The sequence below is a fragment of the Phyllostomus discolor genome, chromosome 1 (genome assembly GCF_004126475.2).
Source record: "Phyllostomus discolor isolate MPI-MPIP mPhyDis1 chromosome 1, mPhyDis1.pri.v3, whole genome shotgun sequence".
Taxonomy (NCBI): domain Eukaryota; kingdom Metazoa; phylum Chordata; class Mammalia; order Chiroptera; family Phyllostomidae; genus Phyllostomus; species Phyllostomus discolor.
The window spans coordinates 74,447,281-74,465,719 of NC_040903.2; the positions used below are offsets into that span (position 1 = coordinate 74,447,281).

At 39.2% G+C, this 18,439-nt stretch overlaps 1 protein-coding gene across 1 annotated transcript in view; it reads left to right on the forward strand.

Annotated features, from left to right (window-relative positions):
- The first annotated feature begins 403 nt into the window (after positions 1-403).
- The window catches only part of IL15RA (interleukin 15 receptor subunit alpha), a 38,063-nt gene continuing 20,027 nt past the window's right edge, over positions 404-18,439 (forward strand). Inside the window, 3 exon segments of the mRNA XM_028506232.2 lie at positions 404-1,353; positions 1,356-1,410; positions 1,412-1,623. Coding sequence (XP_028362033.1) covers positions 1,335-1,353; positions 1,356-1,410; positions 1,412-1,623 — 286 coding nt within the window. The 5' untranslated portion in view covers positions 404-1,334.

Genomic DNA, 18,439 nt, shown 5'->3' on the forward strand with positions numbered 1-18,439 from the left:
AATGACAACAAACTCACAACTATCAACAACTGGACCTAAAAACAAACTAAGCAAACAACTAGAACAGGAACAGAATCACAGAAATGGAGATCACATGAAGGGTTATAAGGGGAGTGGGGGGGATAAATGGGGGGCAGGTACAGGGAATAAGAAGCATAATTGGTAGGTACAAAATAGACAGGGAGGTTAAGAATAGTGTAGTAAACAGAGAAGCCAAGGAACGTATATATATGACCCATGGACATGAACTAAGGTGGGGGAATGTGGGAGGAAGTGGGGGTACAGGGCAAAGTGGGATAAAGGGGAGAAAAAATGGGACAACTGTAATAGCATAATTGGTAAAATATACCTAAAAAAGAGAAACTGTCAGTACTACTTATAAAAAGGAACAAACTACTGATACACACGGCAACTTGAATGGGTCTCCAGGGAATACTGAGTGGAAAAAAGCCCACCTCTAAAGGTTACAAACTGTATGATTACATTTATGTAACATTCTTCACATGATGAAATTATAGCAATGGAGAAAAGATCAGTGGTTGGGGGTGGGGAGAGTGGAGGTGGCTGTGAATGATTCTGCAATAGGAACTCTCTGAATCTTGGCAGTGTCACAGATGTCTCTCTCTGTCTCAATCTCCCTCTCGCTGTGTGTGTGTGTGTGTGTGTGTGTGTGCGAAAACTGCACAGAACTAAATCCACAAAAATGAATGCATAGAAAACTTACAAAATTTGAATATAGCTATGATTTGCGTCAGTGTCAGTTTCCTGAGTGTGATCTTGTACTGTAGTTTCCAGTAAACACGGCTCTACTTGGTTACCTCCCCTCGCCTTTCTCCAGCAGGTGTGAGCAGATGGCATGGGCTGCACTCCCAGGGCAGCTGCCCCAGTCGGCCTCACCACGGCTACCCCTCCGCTGTTACACACCAGTGAGGTCTGTTCCCTCACTGCGATCGGAGGGACAGGTGAAGCACAGGGCCACTTGCCCGCCAGCCCAAGGCTCAAAAGTGCTGGGAAACTTGGAAAGGTGAAGTCGGAGCGACAGGCGGAGACAAGCTAAGGAAGGTCAAGAGGAGCAGGAGTCCAGTGTGGACGTCCACTGGCCGCGATTCCTGGAAAGACCTTGCTTCCAAAAGGGTTTGCCCACTTCCTCTGCGTGGGGACATGAGACCGAATGTGCTTTTGGGGTCACGAGAAGCGAGGAGAGTAGGGGGGAGAAATGCAGTCCTCCGCAGGTGACAGCCCGGGTCTCTGCTCTGAGCGGCCCTTGGTGCTCCAGGGACTTGGGGCGGCGGCACGGGCATCAGCCGGGGCTTTTTCTAGAGGAGGGGGTGGGGATGCTGAGTCACAGATCTGTCCTGCTTCTCACCTCTCCCCAGCCCTCCGGGGGCTAAAGCAAAAGCGAAAGCGAATGCTACGCTAGGCGGCTAGTCCAGGGAGCTTCGCCGGTCACCTCCTCGGGGACCGTCGGGCTTCTGCACACGCTGGAGGCAAGGCGTCCCCGCCAGTGCGAGGAGATGGTGGTCGAGGGTAAAGCCATGGCCCGCCTGCGGCTCCGGCACTGCTGGCTCAGCGACCTCCCCACGCTGCTGCTGCTGCTGCTGCTCCGGCCGCCTGCGACGCTGGGTAAGGAGAGGCGTGCGCCCTCGGAGGGGCGGCGGAAAGAGGCCCGGGCGCCGCCTGTAGACAGCTCTGGGAACCCCACCTACGGCGCCAGGGAGTCGGTCCGGGAGGGAAGAGGTGTGAGCCGACCTTAGAGCGGGCGCTGCACCTCCTGGCGGGGAACACGTGGAAGGAGCGGTGGCTAGGGGCAGAGCGCGAGTCCTTACGCCCCCACTCACCCTGGCTGTCCAGGTCACTTAAGGGAGAGAGCTGCGAGGCCAGGCTTTTAATACGACCTCTTCCCGATTTCCGAGGCAAAAGGAAAATCTCGGAGTTTGCAGTGGAAAATCCGAGTTGGAGTTTTACTGCAATTTATAGAAATCGTGAGTGCTCTTCTCCGAGTCCTAGGAGGAAAGCTGTGCGAACGTTGCAAAGCAGGCAGTCTCCGTAGACTTCGGAGGAAGACGACCCCATCAAAACCCTCAGAAAAAAAGGCAAATCACCCGGGTGGGTAGTGGTAGGACGGGGTAGGGACTGCGTCCCTGGGAGAGAAAACGTCTCGGGCAGGTTGTACATCTGGGGAATTTGGAAACAGCTCCAAATTCTTGAGCAGCAGCAACCTGTGGGAGGGCGTAGGATAGTGGGGCAGCCTGGAGTACGCGCTCCCCCACAAAGGGGAAGAAATGAAATCGGTGATAGTTTGATGTGGTTCACAGAGATGTAATTGCAGGGGGAAGAATCGAAAGAGTGACTGATAGATTTTTCTCCTGGGAGCTAGAGTGGAGGGAGAAGAAAGGATGATAGATATAGATGGGTCTGGCGTTATCCATGTTGGTGCTGCTTTTTAGTTTGGAAGCTCCTGGAGGGTCTGATGAAAACTACGAACCCTCTGCCCAGAAAAATGCATGAGTGCATATATTTACAAAACGTACATATAATTTTGGGGTCATGGACCCACTGAAGGCCATCCATGGAATCCCCAGGGGATTTAGTAAATCCATTATATCTCTCACTTCCGTGTGTGTGTGTGTGTGTGTGTGTGTGTGTTTAAGGCAATACTCCCCATCATTTACATCCAGTCAGTCAGACCAGTTTAGCCACTACCTGATCACAGACATCCACCCTGGCTGGGCTGGTGTGAAACCCACAGCTCTGTGAATTCCATGAAGTTTTATTTTCATAAGACTGTCTTTGGAGCCTCCCACCCCCATCTGGTTATCTGAGTTATGTTGTTGGGTCCTCCCAGCTGACTAACCAGTATCCTACATGACCTTTAGAAGATGCGGGAGATAGCCAGGGGATTTCAGCAGCCATGTAAATGAAATGTAGCTTTAGTCAGAACCCAACAAAAATGAGCTATCAAAGTGCAAAGAGGAACGCTGCAGTCCAGATCTCTAAAGCTCATCGACTACAGCTTTTGTCTTACAAAGTTATTGCCACCAGCTGTAACTCCTGATGTTTCTTAGTTTTTCTTACACAGCTTTACTGAGGGATAATTGACAGCTAAACTGCATACATTAAAATTGCATGATTCGATAAATTTAGAGGAATTGTATACACTCATATAGCAATCACCATGTTCAAGAGAATAAACATCATAGTCACTACCAAAGGTTTCATGTCCTTCATATGCCTTTCCTCCCAAATAGCCCCGTCTCCCAGGCAACAACCATCTGCTTTCTGTCAGTACTAATTTGTTGCATTTTATAGAATTTAACATAAATGCTATCACAGTATGTACTCTTTCATTCATAGTAACCATTCTAAGAATTAATTCACATTGTTACTTGCATGAATAGTACCTTTCTTTTTATTGCTGAGTATTATTTCATTGCATAGATATCACCCAGTTTGGTAATTCATTCACCTGTTTTTTTAAAGTACCTTTATTTTTGTATTTCTTCTTCTAGTTTTCTTTTTTAATTATATTTTATTGGTTATGCTGTTACAGTTTTCCCAGTTTTTCCCTTTGCTCCCCTCCACCCAGCACCCCCAACTCCTTCAGGTAATCCTTATACTATTGTTCATGTCCATGGTCACAGGCATAAGTAAGTTCTTTGGCAACTTCATTTCCTACACTGTACTTTACATCCCCATGGCTATTCTGTAACTACCTATTTGTACTTCTTAATCCCCTCACCTCTTCACCCATCCCCCCACATCCCCCCCAATCTGGCAACTATCAAAACACTCTCTGTGTCCATGATTCTGTCTCTGTTCTCTTTTCTTTGTTTGTTTTTTAGATTCAATTGTTGATAGATATGTATTTTTTGCCATTTTATTGTTCATAGCTTTGAACTTTTTCTTAAATAAGTTCCTTTAACATTTCATATAACAATGGTTTGGTGATGATAAACTTCTTTAGTTGTTTTTTTCTCCTTCTCTGGGAATCTAGCTCCCCTTCAATTTTAAAGCTTTGCTGGGTGGAGCAATCTTGGCTGTAGTTCCCCACTTTTCATGACTTTGAGTATTTCTTACCAGTCCCTTCAAGTCTGCAAAGTTTCTTTCGAGAAATCAGCTCACAGTCTTATGGGAATTCAACTGTAGGTAAGTAACTTCTCTTTCTACTTTTAAGGTGCTCTCTTTACCTCTAACCTTTGGCATTTTGATTATGATGTGTCTTAGAGTGAGTCTCTTTGCATCCATCTTGTTTGGGATTCTCTGTACTTCTTGGATTTGCATATCTATTTCCTTCACCAAATTAGATCAATCTATTTCATTCATTATTTTTTTCAAATAGATTTCCAATTTCTTGGTCTTGTTCTTCTCCTAGCACCCCAATGATGTGAATGTTGTCATACTTGAAGTTGTCCCAGAGGCTGCTTACACAATCTTCATTTTGGGGGATTCTTTTTTCTTCTTGCTATTCTGGTTGGTTGTTTTGTTTTGTTTTTCTTATGTTCCAAATCATTGATATGATTCTCAGCTTCATCCATCCTACTGTTGTTTCCTTGTAAATTGTTCTTTATTTCAATTAGTGTATCCTTTATTTCTGACTGGATCTTTTATGCTGTTAAGGTCCTCACAAATTTCCTTGAGCATTCTTATAACCAGTGTTTTGAACTCTGCATCTGATAGATTGCTTATCTCCATTTTGTTCACTTTCTTCCTATGGAGTTTTGATCTGTTCTTTCATTTGGGCCATGTTTCTTTGTCTCCTCATTTTGGCAGCCTCCCTCTGTTTGTTTCTGTGTATTGGGTTGAGCTGCTATGACTGCCTGTCCTTATTGAATGGTCTAATGTAGTAGGGCTTCTGTAGAGTCTAGTGGCACAGCCTCCCTTATCACTCAGGTAATTGAGATGTGCCCTTTGTGTGGGCTTGGTATGGCCTTCTTTTGTAGTTGAGGCTTGATTGCTTTTGGCAGGTCAGTGGGGGGCATTTACCCAGGCCAGTCAGCTGTAAGACTACCTGTGACCACTAACCACCAACCTCCCTACTCCATGGATCAGCTGTGCAGGGGTAGGATTGTGGTACTCTGAAGTGGTCTGTAGCTGTCCACTGGGTGTTCTAGCCTTGCAGTCTCCTGGGTGGTGTAGGCCAAGGTCATCTCCCACCTGTGTTTTGCCTGAGACCAGCTTGCCTGAGCTATAAAGCAATCTGAGATGGCAGCTATGTGTGCTGAGCTTCGAGATTCCCAGGTGAAGCCAAGCTATGAATCTAGGCTGGCTGCTGCTAGTGCCCGGCCTGGGACTGGGGCTCACTGAGGCCAGTTGTTGCTTGTTTGAGAGTATTTAGGAACTTGTGAAGCATGAGCTAAAACTAGCTAGTCATATGGAAAAGTCAGGGTTAACAGTTTGGGTGGGCTCATAAATTGGGTGGCAGAGTCTCAGAGGATCTTCAGAGCAAGGAAAACAGTGTTAGCCAGGTTGACAGAGTCTCAGATATGGCACCTGCCTGCTGGCTCTGTGGCTTTGTGGAGGAGGGTTTCAAAAAGGGACAATGGCCTCTGCCCACCTTTCTGTCTGGGAGAAAGCTGTCCCTCAGCTCTTGTCTTGATACCAGACACTTCAGTTCCTTTCTCTATGCCACTGGTGCCTTTCAGGCTGCTAGAGATCAGAGGGAGTGAGTCTGAGTAAATCTGTAAATGGTTTTTTTAAGAGGAACTGCTTGGGACTCCAGTAGTTTCTTCTACCAACTCAGTCCCTGATAGTTTTTGCAGCCAGAAGTTGTGGGGACTTAACTTCCTGGCACTAAAACTCTGGGCTAGGGCCTTATGTGGGGCTGGGACTCCTTGCTCCTGAGATATCTCTCCCCCAAATTTTTATCCACCACATGTGGGTATGTGACCAACCCATTCTGTGTCTCTGCTCCTCCTACCAACCTCAATGGATGTGGTTTCTTTAATTCTATAGTTGTCAGACTTCCACTGAACTCGATTTCTGACAGTTCTGAGTGATGGTTGTCCTATAGTTTAGCAGTAATTTTGATGTGGTTGTTTGAGGAAGTGAGCCATGTTAACCTATGCCACTATCTTCACTGGAAGTCCACTTCACTTGTTAGTGGACATTTGTGTTGGTTTGGTTTTTGGCCATCACATATAGAGTTGCTATGAACATTTACATTTAGGTTCTTGTGTGGACATAGGAGTTTATTTCTCTTGGGTAGAGAAAATGATTAGGAGTGGAATGGCTGGATCATATGACATGTGAATGTTTAATTTTTCTAAAAGATACTGCCAAGTTATTTCCCAAAGTAATTGTACTATTTTACATTTCCACCAGCAGTGGGGGAGGGTTTTAATTCCTCCACATCCTTGTCAGTACCTGGTATGATCAATATTTAAATAGCTTTTTAAAAGATTTTTCCAGCTTCTTTGAGAGAAAATTGATGTATAACATTGTATAAATTTAAGGTGTACAGTATGATGATTTGATACAGTATATTGTGAAATGATTAGCACAATAAGGTTAGTTAACACATCCATCACCTCACATAGTTACCAATTTTGGGTGTGTAGTGTGTGTGGTCTGCCTTTTTTAATTCTACTCATTCTAAAATGGGTATAGTGGTCTCTCATATTTTTAATTTTAATTTTCCTAATAACTATGCTGAGCATCTTTTCATGTGCTTATTGGGCATCTCTATATCTTCTTTGGTAAAAAATCTGGTTAAATCTTTTACCATTTTAAAACTCAGTGTATTATTATTGAATTATAAGAGTTCTTTATATATTTTGGATACAAGTCCTCTATAAGATATATGATTTGCAAATATTTTCTCAAGGTCTGTGAGTTGTCTTTTTAATCTTTTAATGGTGTCTGATGAAAGCAGGAAACTTTATTTTGATTAAGTTCAACTTATTAATTTTCTTGTTACGAATTATGCATTTAGTGTCACATCTAAGAAATATTTGCCTAATCCAAGGCCATAAAGTTTTCTTTTAGAATTTTATAGCTTTAGGTTTTAGATTTATGTGCATGATTCATTTTGAGTTAATTTTATGTGATGTGAAGTTATGGATTGAAACTTTTGTACTGGTTTGGTTTGGGCTTTTTCTTTGGGGGGCTGGGAGGATATGGCCATCCAATTGTTCTAGCACCATTTGTTAAAAAGATTATCTCTGCTGAATTGCTATTACACCCTTTTTTAAAAAAACATAGCTGTCCCTTCATGTCTGGATTGGTTGCATTAGACAAAATAGCAATATACAAAAATCGATTATAGTTCTACACATTAGCAATCAGTAACTGGAAAAATGAAATTTAAAATATATACATATCATTAGGTATAGCATCAAAAAGTATGAAATACTTAGGGGTAAATCTGACAAAAGACTAGAAACGATCACCTGTACACTGAAACCCACAAACCATTGCTGAGAGAAATTTAAAGATCTAAACTAATGGAGAGATATACCATGTTCATGGATTGGACAAATCAATATCATTAAGGTGTCAATTCTCCCCATATCAAAATTCCAGCAGCTTTATTGCAGAAATTAACAAACTGAATCCAAAATTCAAATGAAAATGCAAAAGACCTAGTATAGCTAAAACGACTCTAAAAAAGAATGGAATTAGAAGAACACTTCTAATTTTTGAGACATTATAAAGTTACCATAATCAAGACAATGTGGTATTGGTGTAAGATGCACGAAGAGCTAACAGAACAAGGATATCTTTGTATTTTGTTTTGTTTTGTTTTGAAATATATTTTATTGATTATGCTATTATAGTTGTCCCATTTTTTCTGCCCTTTATCCTCCTCTGCTGAGTACCCCCACTTCCTCCAACATTCCCCCACCTTAGTTCATGTCCATGGGTCGTACATATAGGTTCTTTAGCTTCTCCATTTCCTATATTATTCTTAACCTCCCCCTGTCTATTTTGTACCTGCCAATTGTGCTTCTTATTCTCTGTACCTTTTCCTCCATTCATCCCTCCACCCAGCTGATGACCCTCCATGTGATCTCCACTTCTGTGATTCTGTTATGTTCTAGTTGTTTGCTTAGTTTGTTTTTGTTTTTAGGTCCAGTTGTTGATAGTTGTGACTTTGTTGTCATTTTAATGTTCATAGTTTCCATCTTCTTCTTTTCTTAGATAAGTCCCTTTAACATTTCATATAATAAGGGCTTGGTTATGTTGAACTCCTTTAACTTGACCTTATCTGGGAAGTATTTTATCTGCCCTTCCATTCTAAATGATAGCTTTGCTAGATAGAGTAATCTTGGATGTAGGTCCTTCCCTTTCATGACTTCAAATACTTCTTTCCAGCCCTTTCTTGCCTACAAGGTTTCTTTTGGGAAATCAGCTGATAGTCTTGTGGGAACTCCTCTGTAGGTAACTCTCTCCTTTTCTCTTCCTGCTTTTAAAACTGTCTTCTTATCTTTAATCTTGGTTAACTTAATTATGATGTGTCTTGGTGTGACTATCTTTGGGTCCAGCTTATTTGGGACTCTCTGAACTTCCTGGACTTATATGTCTATTTCCTTCATCAGATTGGGGACATTTTCTTTCATTATTTGTTCAAGTAAGTTTTTAATTTCTTGCTCTTCCTTGTCTCCTTCTGGCACCCCTATGATTTAGATGTTGGAATGTTTGAAGTTGTCCCAAAGGTTTCTAAGCCCCTCCTTATTTTTAGAAAATTTATTTATTTATTTATTTGTTTGTTTGTTTTTAGACAGAGGGGAAGGGAGGAAGAGAGAGAAGGAGAGAAATATCAATGTGTAGCTGCCTCTTATGCACCCCCAATGGGGACCCAGCCTGCAACCCAGGCCTGTGCCCCAACTGGGAATCAAACCAGAGACCCTTTTGTTCATAGGCTGGCACTCAGTCCACTGAGCCACACCAGCCAGGACTCTCCTCATTTTTTTGAATTCTTGTTTCTTCATTCTGTTCCAGTTGAATATTTCTTCCTTTCGTTCCAGATCATTGATCTGAGTTCACATTTCCTTCACTTCATTGTTGATTCCCTAAATATTTTGCTTTATTTCACTTTGTATAGCCTTCACTCCTTCCTTTATTTTGCAGTCATACTTAATCATTTCTGAGAGCATCCTGATGATTAGTGTTTTGAACTCTGAATCTGGTAGGTTGGCTATCCCCTTGTTGCTTAGTTCTTTTTTTGGAGTTTTGATCTGTTCTTTCATTTGGGACATATTCGTTTGTCTTGGGGCACCTATTATGTTGTAAGGGGAAGAGCCTTAGGTATTCACCAGGGCAGGGCAGCCCACTTTGCTGTGCTGTGGTTCTGTATTTGGGGGAGGGGTCATAAAGGTAAGGATACTGCCTGCTTGGCTCATGCTCAGCTTACAGTCACTTCTCCACTTCCTGAAAGCAACTGATACCCTTCCAGTTGCTACCCTGGTGCTGATTCCCCAAGTGAGTTGCCTGTGTATGTTCTAGGACCCTGTGGGCCCCTCAAATGGACTCTCCTGAGAGACTGGCAGTTTCTTCTGCCACTGCAACCCCTATAGCTTTTTACAGACAGAGTTTATGAGGAGGGGTCAGAGAGAAAACTGTGCTACTTGCTCAGCTCTCACCCAGCTTTCAGTAACTTCCCTGCTTCCTGAAAGTGAATGGTGCCCTTGCAGGTGCTGCTGTGGTACTGATTCCCAGGTGGGCTTGTGTACACTTTATAACCCTGTGGGTCTCTCCAAGGAATTCTCCTGAGAGGCTAGTAGTTTTTTCCACTGTCAAAACCCCTACAGATTTTTACAGGCAGAGGTTCTGAGGCTTTATTTGCCTGGTGCTGGAACTTGGATTACACAGTCTGTATTGCTCCCCAGTTGTTTCTCTTGGTTTTTATCTGCACATGAATGCAGGACTGCCTGGTCTGCCAGCCACCACCTCACCATGTGTCCTGTCTGCCTTAGGTGCCTGTCTCCACCCCTCCTATCAGTCTGGATTTCTTCTTTAACTTCTTGGCTGTCAGACTTCCATATCATTTGATATCCTTGCCGTTCTGGCTGTTTTTTGTTTTTAAATTGGTTGTTATCCTTCTTTTGGTTGTGTGAGGAGGTGAAGTGTATCTACATATGCCTCCATCTTGGCTGGAAGTCTATTTTTGTTTTTCAAGTGAGTTTAGAAGAGATTCAGATGATTAAATTTGCTACTTAGTAGTATGATTCTTGTCATAGAGTATAAAGAGCAGCACATTCCTTATCCTTAGCTTAGAAAATAATATAATCTCAGAATTGATCCTGCTAGTTTACAGTGCTACTAGATAGAAAGTTGTGATCAATCTATTCTGATTCCAAAGGCCTGATTTAGGCAGGAATCTATCATCTTGGGCAGAAGGTCATTTACTTCTTAGAAGTGCTCACAACCTGAAAGAAGAAGGTGAATATTGCTACTCACCAGTTCTAGTTTGAAAAGAATGTTAGTACACTTGGGTGTGGTTTTACAACTAATGTCTTTCAACATTTTTCAATCATTTTTCAGCAGTCTGTGGAGTTTTTCCCGAACCTTTATTTTGTTATTTCAAATCAGTTTTTTGTAGTTATTATTGCTTTGTGCTACTACTGATAGCAAAAAAGTGATAAAAACTTAAATATACAAAAATGTAGGATGCGTTGAAATGAAACTAAGTGTTCAAAAGCAGAGGACTGCATAAATAAATGGAGTTACTCTCAAACAGTATGCATAATATGATTTAGTTTTTACTGGAAGATCTAGAAGTGGCTGTCATTAAGCAGGGAGATATGGATTGTGTATGTCTGTGTATTTTTTTGCCTTTTACACTTTTCTATCATATTTTGAATTATTGTGCTTGGCTCAGCTGGTTAGAGCATGGTGCTAATATTTAAAAAATATTTTTGTAATGATAAAAGTAAAATAAAACCACAAAATAATACTAAAAGATCTAGAATTTGGGGGTTTTATATTAATTTTAAATTATAGCTGATCTCCTTGTTTGGCAATGTTTTCATGACTTTTTATATTTTTTTAATTGCTCAAAATAAGATACTATAAAGTTACTACATATAACATTTGTGCATACTATACATGCATTTCATAATCCGTTACAATTTGTTTAAACAATTCCTTATTGTTAATATTTGATGTTCTAAACAGCACAGAGTAGGTAGGAATAACTGGAGGAAAACTAGCTAGATAGAGCAAAAAAGGCAAGGGGAATCACCTTGAATTCTAAAAATTTACAGTGTTTCTGGGGATATTCTTTTTCAATCAAATCATCATTTCAACTAACTGGTTTCAGTCTAAATCACTTTTACCAAATTGATTTTACCAAACAGTATATAACTATGTGAATAAATATATAAAATCCCCAACTGTATACTCTTGGAATCATACATCCTCCAAGTATATACTCTTGGAGTGTTATTACATAGGGTTGATGTGATCTGAATATTTTCTATTTGAAAAGATTTTTCTTCTGCACAGTGGGGAGCCATTGACAGCTTCTGGGCAAAGGTAAGATCACTGGAGCTAAATGGTGCAAGGGTTACTCTTATGAAGAATGTAAAGAATAAACCATAGTGAAGAGGGCCTGGAGACAGGAAGCTAAATTGAAGCCTTATGCAATAGTTCCAGTAAGTGGTGGTGAAATCCTAAACCAAGCCACTGTCAATAAGGAAGAGAGGAGTGGGCAGATTTCTTGCTGAGTCCTATGAATATAAAACATATTTCATTCTTTTCCTTTTGTTTGCTTTTCAACCTGTAGCCATTCAATTCATCCAAGCCTTCAAAAGTTATTACTTAAGGACTTGAACTATGATGAATTTGCTTATCACACAAAAAGTGGGTCGGGAAACTCAGTTAATGAGCCTGAGACAAGGATAGATGAGTTAAGGGCAATGACCTGAGTACAGTCCATACTTACAATGAGTGCCAGAAGGAAGTATGTTGGCTTGGCTGGCATTCCAACTATAAAAATAATGAAAGGAAATAGATTACTGTGAACACAGAGAGAGGCCTTTGCTCTTTTAATATGCCAGCTTCACACTGTACTTGTTGAAAGCAGAAATCACATGGCACACATCTTTGTATCCTACAAATAGCATGCTGTAGGCATTTAAATAGTAGAATAAGAGAAAGGAAATATTGGAATGGATTCTGACTCTCCTTAAAGAACGGGAGAGGCATGTTAAACCTGATAATGTTGGAACTCTGAGTATGAAACTAGGCCACAGCTACTTACTCATATTAGATTATATAAACCAACTTGATAAAAAGCCTGATTCACAAGTTCTGCAAAGTAGAAAGAGGTGTGACCCCAAACACTATTTTAGTGACTTCATTTAAATGATTGTTAGGACTCGTTGTATATGTTTTTTGGCTACTTAGAGTTTTGAAAATCCCAGAACCTTAAGTTTTATCCTATTTCCATGACCTCATTCATTCCACTCTAGATATTCATAAGCCACTAACTTACTTCAGAAAATATCTATTGCATGTCAGGCTTGACATTTTGTGTACCAGAGGACTTTAAAATATATTCACTACCTTCAAGTTGCTTACAATATTATAAACAAGATGAAATTTGCTTACATTGAATATCTAGGGAACGATGTTATAAAAGAATGACTATACAGAGAAATTATCATTGAAGTATCAAAATATGTAATTAAGACCTCAATGAAAGGTTATTAATATAATCAACTGCATTATCTATAATATGTTTATGAGAGACTCTAGCTTTGTAAAGTAAGTAACTGGCTGATTGGGTTACATGTAGTATATTGATATTCTTGTGCATCCATACACCAACTATTCATGTATTTATCTGTCTTTGAGGGCTATTTATAATGGAAAGACCACTAGTAGACTTCCTTTTTCAGCAAAATGAAAAAGTAGATATTCTGAAACACCCTTCTGCTACAAAACACCCAGAAATGATTAATAAAACAGAGCAAACATCTATTAAAATCCCTAGCCAATGAAATAGGTAATAACTGCCTAAAGCAAAAATAATAAATAATAATAATAAATAATATTGTGGGGTTTATAATATATATAGAAACAAAATGTATGACAACAATAGCACAAAGAGAAATGGGAGGAGAGAAATGGAACTATATTGTTCAAGGTTCTTACACTATGTATGTGAAGTGGTGTAATGTCGCTTGAAGGTAAACCATGATAAGATAAAGATATATACTATAAATCCTAAAGCAACCACTAAAATAATACAACAAAGAGTTGTAGTTAGTAAACAAATAAGAGAGATTAAATGGAATCATGAAATGCAATCTATGACCTGATTATCTCCATAGAAAATCCTATGGAATCTACCAAAATGCTATTAGAACAAGGTTGCAGAATACACAATTAATTTACAAAAGCACATACCACCAAAAATTAAGTACCTAGTAATAAATTGACAAAATATGTCAGCCCCTTATGTAGAAAATTATAAAACTTTTAAAAAGAAGCCTAAATAAGTAAAAAAGATTTACACTGTTTTCAGGTAAGACTAGATATCATAAAGATGTCAATTCTCCCGAAACTAGCCTCACTCTATTAACTGTCAGGACTTACTACCTAAATTGTGGTGTAGAGATAGAAAACCAAATCAATAAAATAAAATGGCCTAAAGAGAAACAAAATATAACACCTTAATGATAGAGCGGAAAAAGATGTACTATTTATAAGAAATCTTGAAATAATTGGCTATCTTTCTTTTACAAAATGAAATTGAATCCTTTGCATCATATACAAAAGTCAACTGGAGAATGAGAGAAGACTTAATGAAAGACAAATATATAAAACTCTTAGAAGAAAATGTAGAAATAACCTGGAGTAAGGAAAGACTTCTTAAGTAAAACACCAAAAGTCTGATCTTAAATGGAAAACACTGATAGATTTCACTACATTTAAATTTAAAACTTCTGTTCATCCAATTGCACCAAAAAGACAGTAAAGACAAGCCACAACTTGAGAGAAGTTATTTGTATCAAGAATACATTTTTTAAAACCTGTAATAATCAAAAAGCAAAAAAAATAATATAATAGTAAAACTGTCAAAAATCATACAGGAATTTTACTAAGAAACGTAAATGGGGTTTGTAAACACCTGAAAAGCTACTTATTTGTATTAATAACAGGGAAGTGAAATTATTACCATGAGATACAATACAATGTCATATTCATCAATTTAACAAAAATTAATCGAATAATTGTTAGTGACACGGTGGAACAAGAACTCACCTACTGCTGGTAGAAATGTAAACTCATACAGTCACTTTGGAAAACAATTTGGTATTATTCAGTTAAACTGATAATGTGCATGTGCTGTATCTCAGCAATGCCATCACTAAGAAAATGCCATAAAGAAACTCTTTCTATGTGCATCGAGAGACACATACAAGAATATTCACTGCCTTATTATTTGTAATAGCAAAAACACTGGAAATGACACAAAGGTCTAACAATAGCAAAAAGGATAAATTGTGGCATATTCACACAATAGAATAGTTTAATACCCCAAATGGATGAACTATAGCTATGTGTATCCATACAAATGAAAAACACAACCTTGTGTGAGAGAAGCATAGTATAGAATGATATGTGTAATATGATTCAATGTACAAAAACTCAAAAACACAAAAACTAAACAGTGTATTATTTAGGAATGCTTATTCATGCAGTAAAGCCATAAACAAAAAAGGAATGATTGTCACAAACATGAGTCTGGTGTTCATCTCTTGGGGAGATAAAGTTGGGGTTGGAACTGGAGATGGCGCTCAAGCACCCTCTTAGTTACTGAAATATTCTATTTCATAAAGTGATTGGTACACACATGAGTCTTCATTTCATGATTAATCCTTAAACTTCACTTAAACATTTTATACACTTTTATATGTGTACTTTCACAATAAAAATAGTTTTAAGAATGTACAAAGGAAGAAGAGGTCTTCTTAGGCTGCTATCCTGACTCAAACACAAATTCTCTGATTATTGACCTAATCTGGTAGATGCTTGTCAACAGTAAACAGATATAATCAAGTGCAAATAATCAATATTCGATTACTTATTCAAAAAATCAATAGAGAAGATAAACATCAAATTATAGACCAGGAAAGAGAAATAAGTAAACTAGAAGATAGATCTGAAGAAATTGTTCAGGGTACAGCATAGAGAAACAGGGTGAACAGGAGAGTTTAAGAGATATGAAAGATAGAGCTACCCACTGAATGTCTGTGTCCCCCCAAGTTCATTTGTTGAAGTGGTAATCCCCATGTCATGATATTTGGAGGTGGAGCCTTTCAGAGACAACCCGTTTAGATGAGGTCATGAGGGTGGAGCTATGTTGAGATTAGTGCCTTTATAAGAACATGAATGAACAGAGCTCTCTCTCCCCACCATGTGAGGACATAGCAAGAAGGTGGTGGTCTGTAAACCAAAAACAGGGCTTTTACAAGAACCCTACCATGCTGGCACCCTAATTGTAGGTTTCCAGTATCCAGAAGTGTTAGAAATTAATGTTTGTTGTCACCTAGTCGATAATATTTTGTTAGCAGTCTGAACTGAATAAGACAGTTAGAATAAGAATCATATGATCAGAGTTCCAGAAGAGGGTAATAGAAACAACAAAGAAGAGATGGTAGTAAAGGAGATAATAATGGCTGAGTATCATCCAGAACTGGTCAAAGCTACCAAGACACAAAAGATCAAATTGGGGAAACATCACCAAGTAAGATAAAGAAACCCATACCAAGAACCACTGCAATGAATCTGTAGGACATAAAAAACAAACAGAAGATCTTAAGTATCCAGAGAGAGGTGGGCAGGGTAGGGGAGAGTAATGGGAGAAAAGTGGGGACAACCCTAATTGAACAACAATTTAAAAAATGTGGAAAAAAATTAAAAAATACAATTATTATATGATCCAGAAATTGCACTCTGTGTATATACCCAAAAGATTTGAAAGTGGGGTTTCAAAGAGATATTTGTGCACCCGTGTTCATAGCAGCATTATTCCCAAAAGCTAAAATGTAGAAGCAAGCCATTCATCAACAGGTGAATGGATAGCCAAAATATGGTATATACAAACAATGGAGTATTGTTCAGCCTTAGAAAGGAAGAAGATTTTTCAATATGCTATGATGTATTTTGTGCTAAGGACATTATGCTAAGTGGAAATAAGGTTTGAGCAAGGTGTCTTTGCAATCCTAAAGGGACTGGTCTTGTAGGTAACCATGTGAGTGGTGTTTCAGGTAAGATAGAGGATCTTAGACTCTCTTTCCTGAGGTTTTGGAATTGCATGTGGCAGGGGCCACCACAGTATGGCAAGTCCTCCAAAAACTGAGGGCTTGACTCTGTGATTTCACAAGTTCCTCCAGGTCCACGGCCATGACACTGTCAGCTCCAAAGAGCAGAATTGGTGTATGAAAGGAAAGGGCCAAGGGAGGAAAATCCAGTTAAGTACATTCCTACCAACAGAATCCAGTCTGTGTCCAGCCTTTTCCACTAGGGAGCTCATGTCTCATGTTCTCTGGAATCATTGATTTGTGTCTGGATGGAGACTGCCCAGGCAGTGATAACATATTATTACCTGAGAGGTCCAAAGATCCAAGGTCAATTCCAGTTCCCTCAGAAGGAAGGAACATTTTACCATAGAGCAGAGTCTAGCATTTTTATGGAACTATCCATTCTGGTCTACCATCAAATTTCTAGAGTTGAGTTTCATGATTATTCCTCCCCACTCTATCCTAGAACCTCTAAGTATTTTCCCAGATATGTTAACATACAGGAAAGAACATTAGATGCAGATTTAAGATTTTGGAAGTATGAAGCTAAAACTATGGTACAACCAAACAGAAACAGAAAAAGAGAGAGGGAGAGAGAGAGAGATTTGAGATGGAAAAGGCGTAATTAGATCCAATTAAAAAGTATTACAAAATAAATTGAGAAGAGCACAGCAAGAGGACCGTGTAAAAGAAACCCTCACTGATAAAGTTGATGCCATTACCTAAGGAAGGTATGAACAAGCAGCTATCCCTGAGTCCTACCGCTTCAAAAGCTCTGGGAGGAGGACCCAGCATTCTGTGTTTTAATAAGCCCTTCAGGAGATTCTGATGCATGCTCACATTAGAGGGCCCAAGATGAAGATGAAGGTAGGCACAGAGTTCATGTAGCAGAGCAAGGACTCAGTATGGCAATGGTGAATGCACACAGCGAACCAAAGTTACAATCAAATACCAAAAGTAGAAAGAGTGGAAACACCACTATTGGATGCTGGAAATGAAAAAAGGAACTCAACGAGATGTGAATACCGACAAGAAAAGAGGAAAAGTTAGCACTATGAAAACCACAATTAGAGAAACTAAAGAAAATTTTCCTGATAGAAGATAACCTTGGCCTGAATTTTCAAGGGCCCTTAGAGTTTCCTCTGAGAGGAATCCTCAAAAAAAGGGCCCTACTCATCAAGTGGTTTTATTTGGATGCTAACTTTGCTTATTTTTTAACTTATTTATTCTGTTATAATTTCAAACTTATAATTAAGTTGCAAGACTAGTACAAAGACCTTCTGAATACCCCTTTACCCAGGTTCACCACCTATTTCTACTTTGCCTTATTTACTTTATCATTCCCCCTCTCTACCCATATGCATTTTCTTCTAAAAGTAATTTAGAGGCATTATGTCCCTTTATGCCAAAAATACTTCAGTATATACACATTTCCTAAGAGCAACATTCTCCTACATACCTTCCTAAAATACAACATATTTACAGAACAATTATTAAGATCAGGAAATTTTACCTAATACTCAGTCCATATTTAAACTCTGTCAATTGTCCCAATAATGTCCTTTTTAGACACTTTCTCCTTAATTGTGGATCTAATCCAGTGCCATTCATTTTCATGTCTCTTTAACCTCTTTCAGTCTGGAACACTCCGTCTGCCTTTCTTTGTCTTTCTTGATCTTAAATACAAGCACACTATTTTTAGAATGTCTCTCAATTTAGGTTCATTAAGTGTTTCCTCCTGCTTAGGTTCAGGTCATGGATTTTGGGGGAAAATACCACAGATGTGATTGATGCTGTGTCTTTCTCGGTGAGTTAGATCAGGAGGCAGATGACACTGATTTATCCCAACACTGGTAATGTTAATTTTGATCTACTGTCAGAAGGGCTTTCTCTTGTCCCTTAATAAATTTATTAATTTATATTAGTACAAACTTACAGAATTTTATTTTGTTCCATAATCTGTTATTATCTTGTTTTAGTACTCCAATAGCCCAAATTTGGTGAGCAAGATGGAGTTCAACCTGGCCCTATATCCATTTGGCATGTTTCCATCATTCTTTGAGCACTTCCTTACTTTCCGGTGCAAGATATTCCAAGCTCACCTTGTGCTTCCTTGTCCTAACCCTGGAATCAGACTTTTCTCCAAGGATCCATGGTTTCTTTTTGCACAGACCAAAACCTGAGTA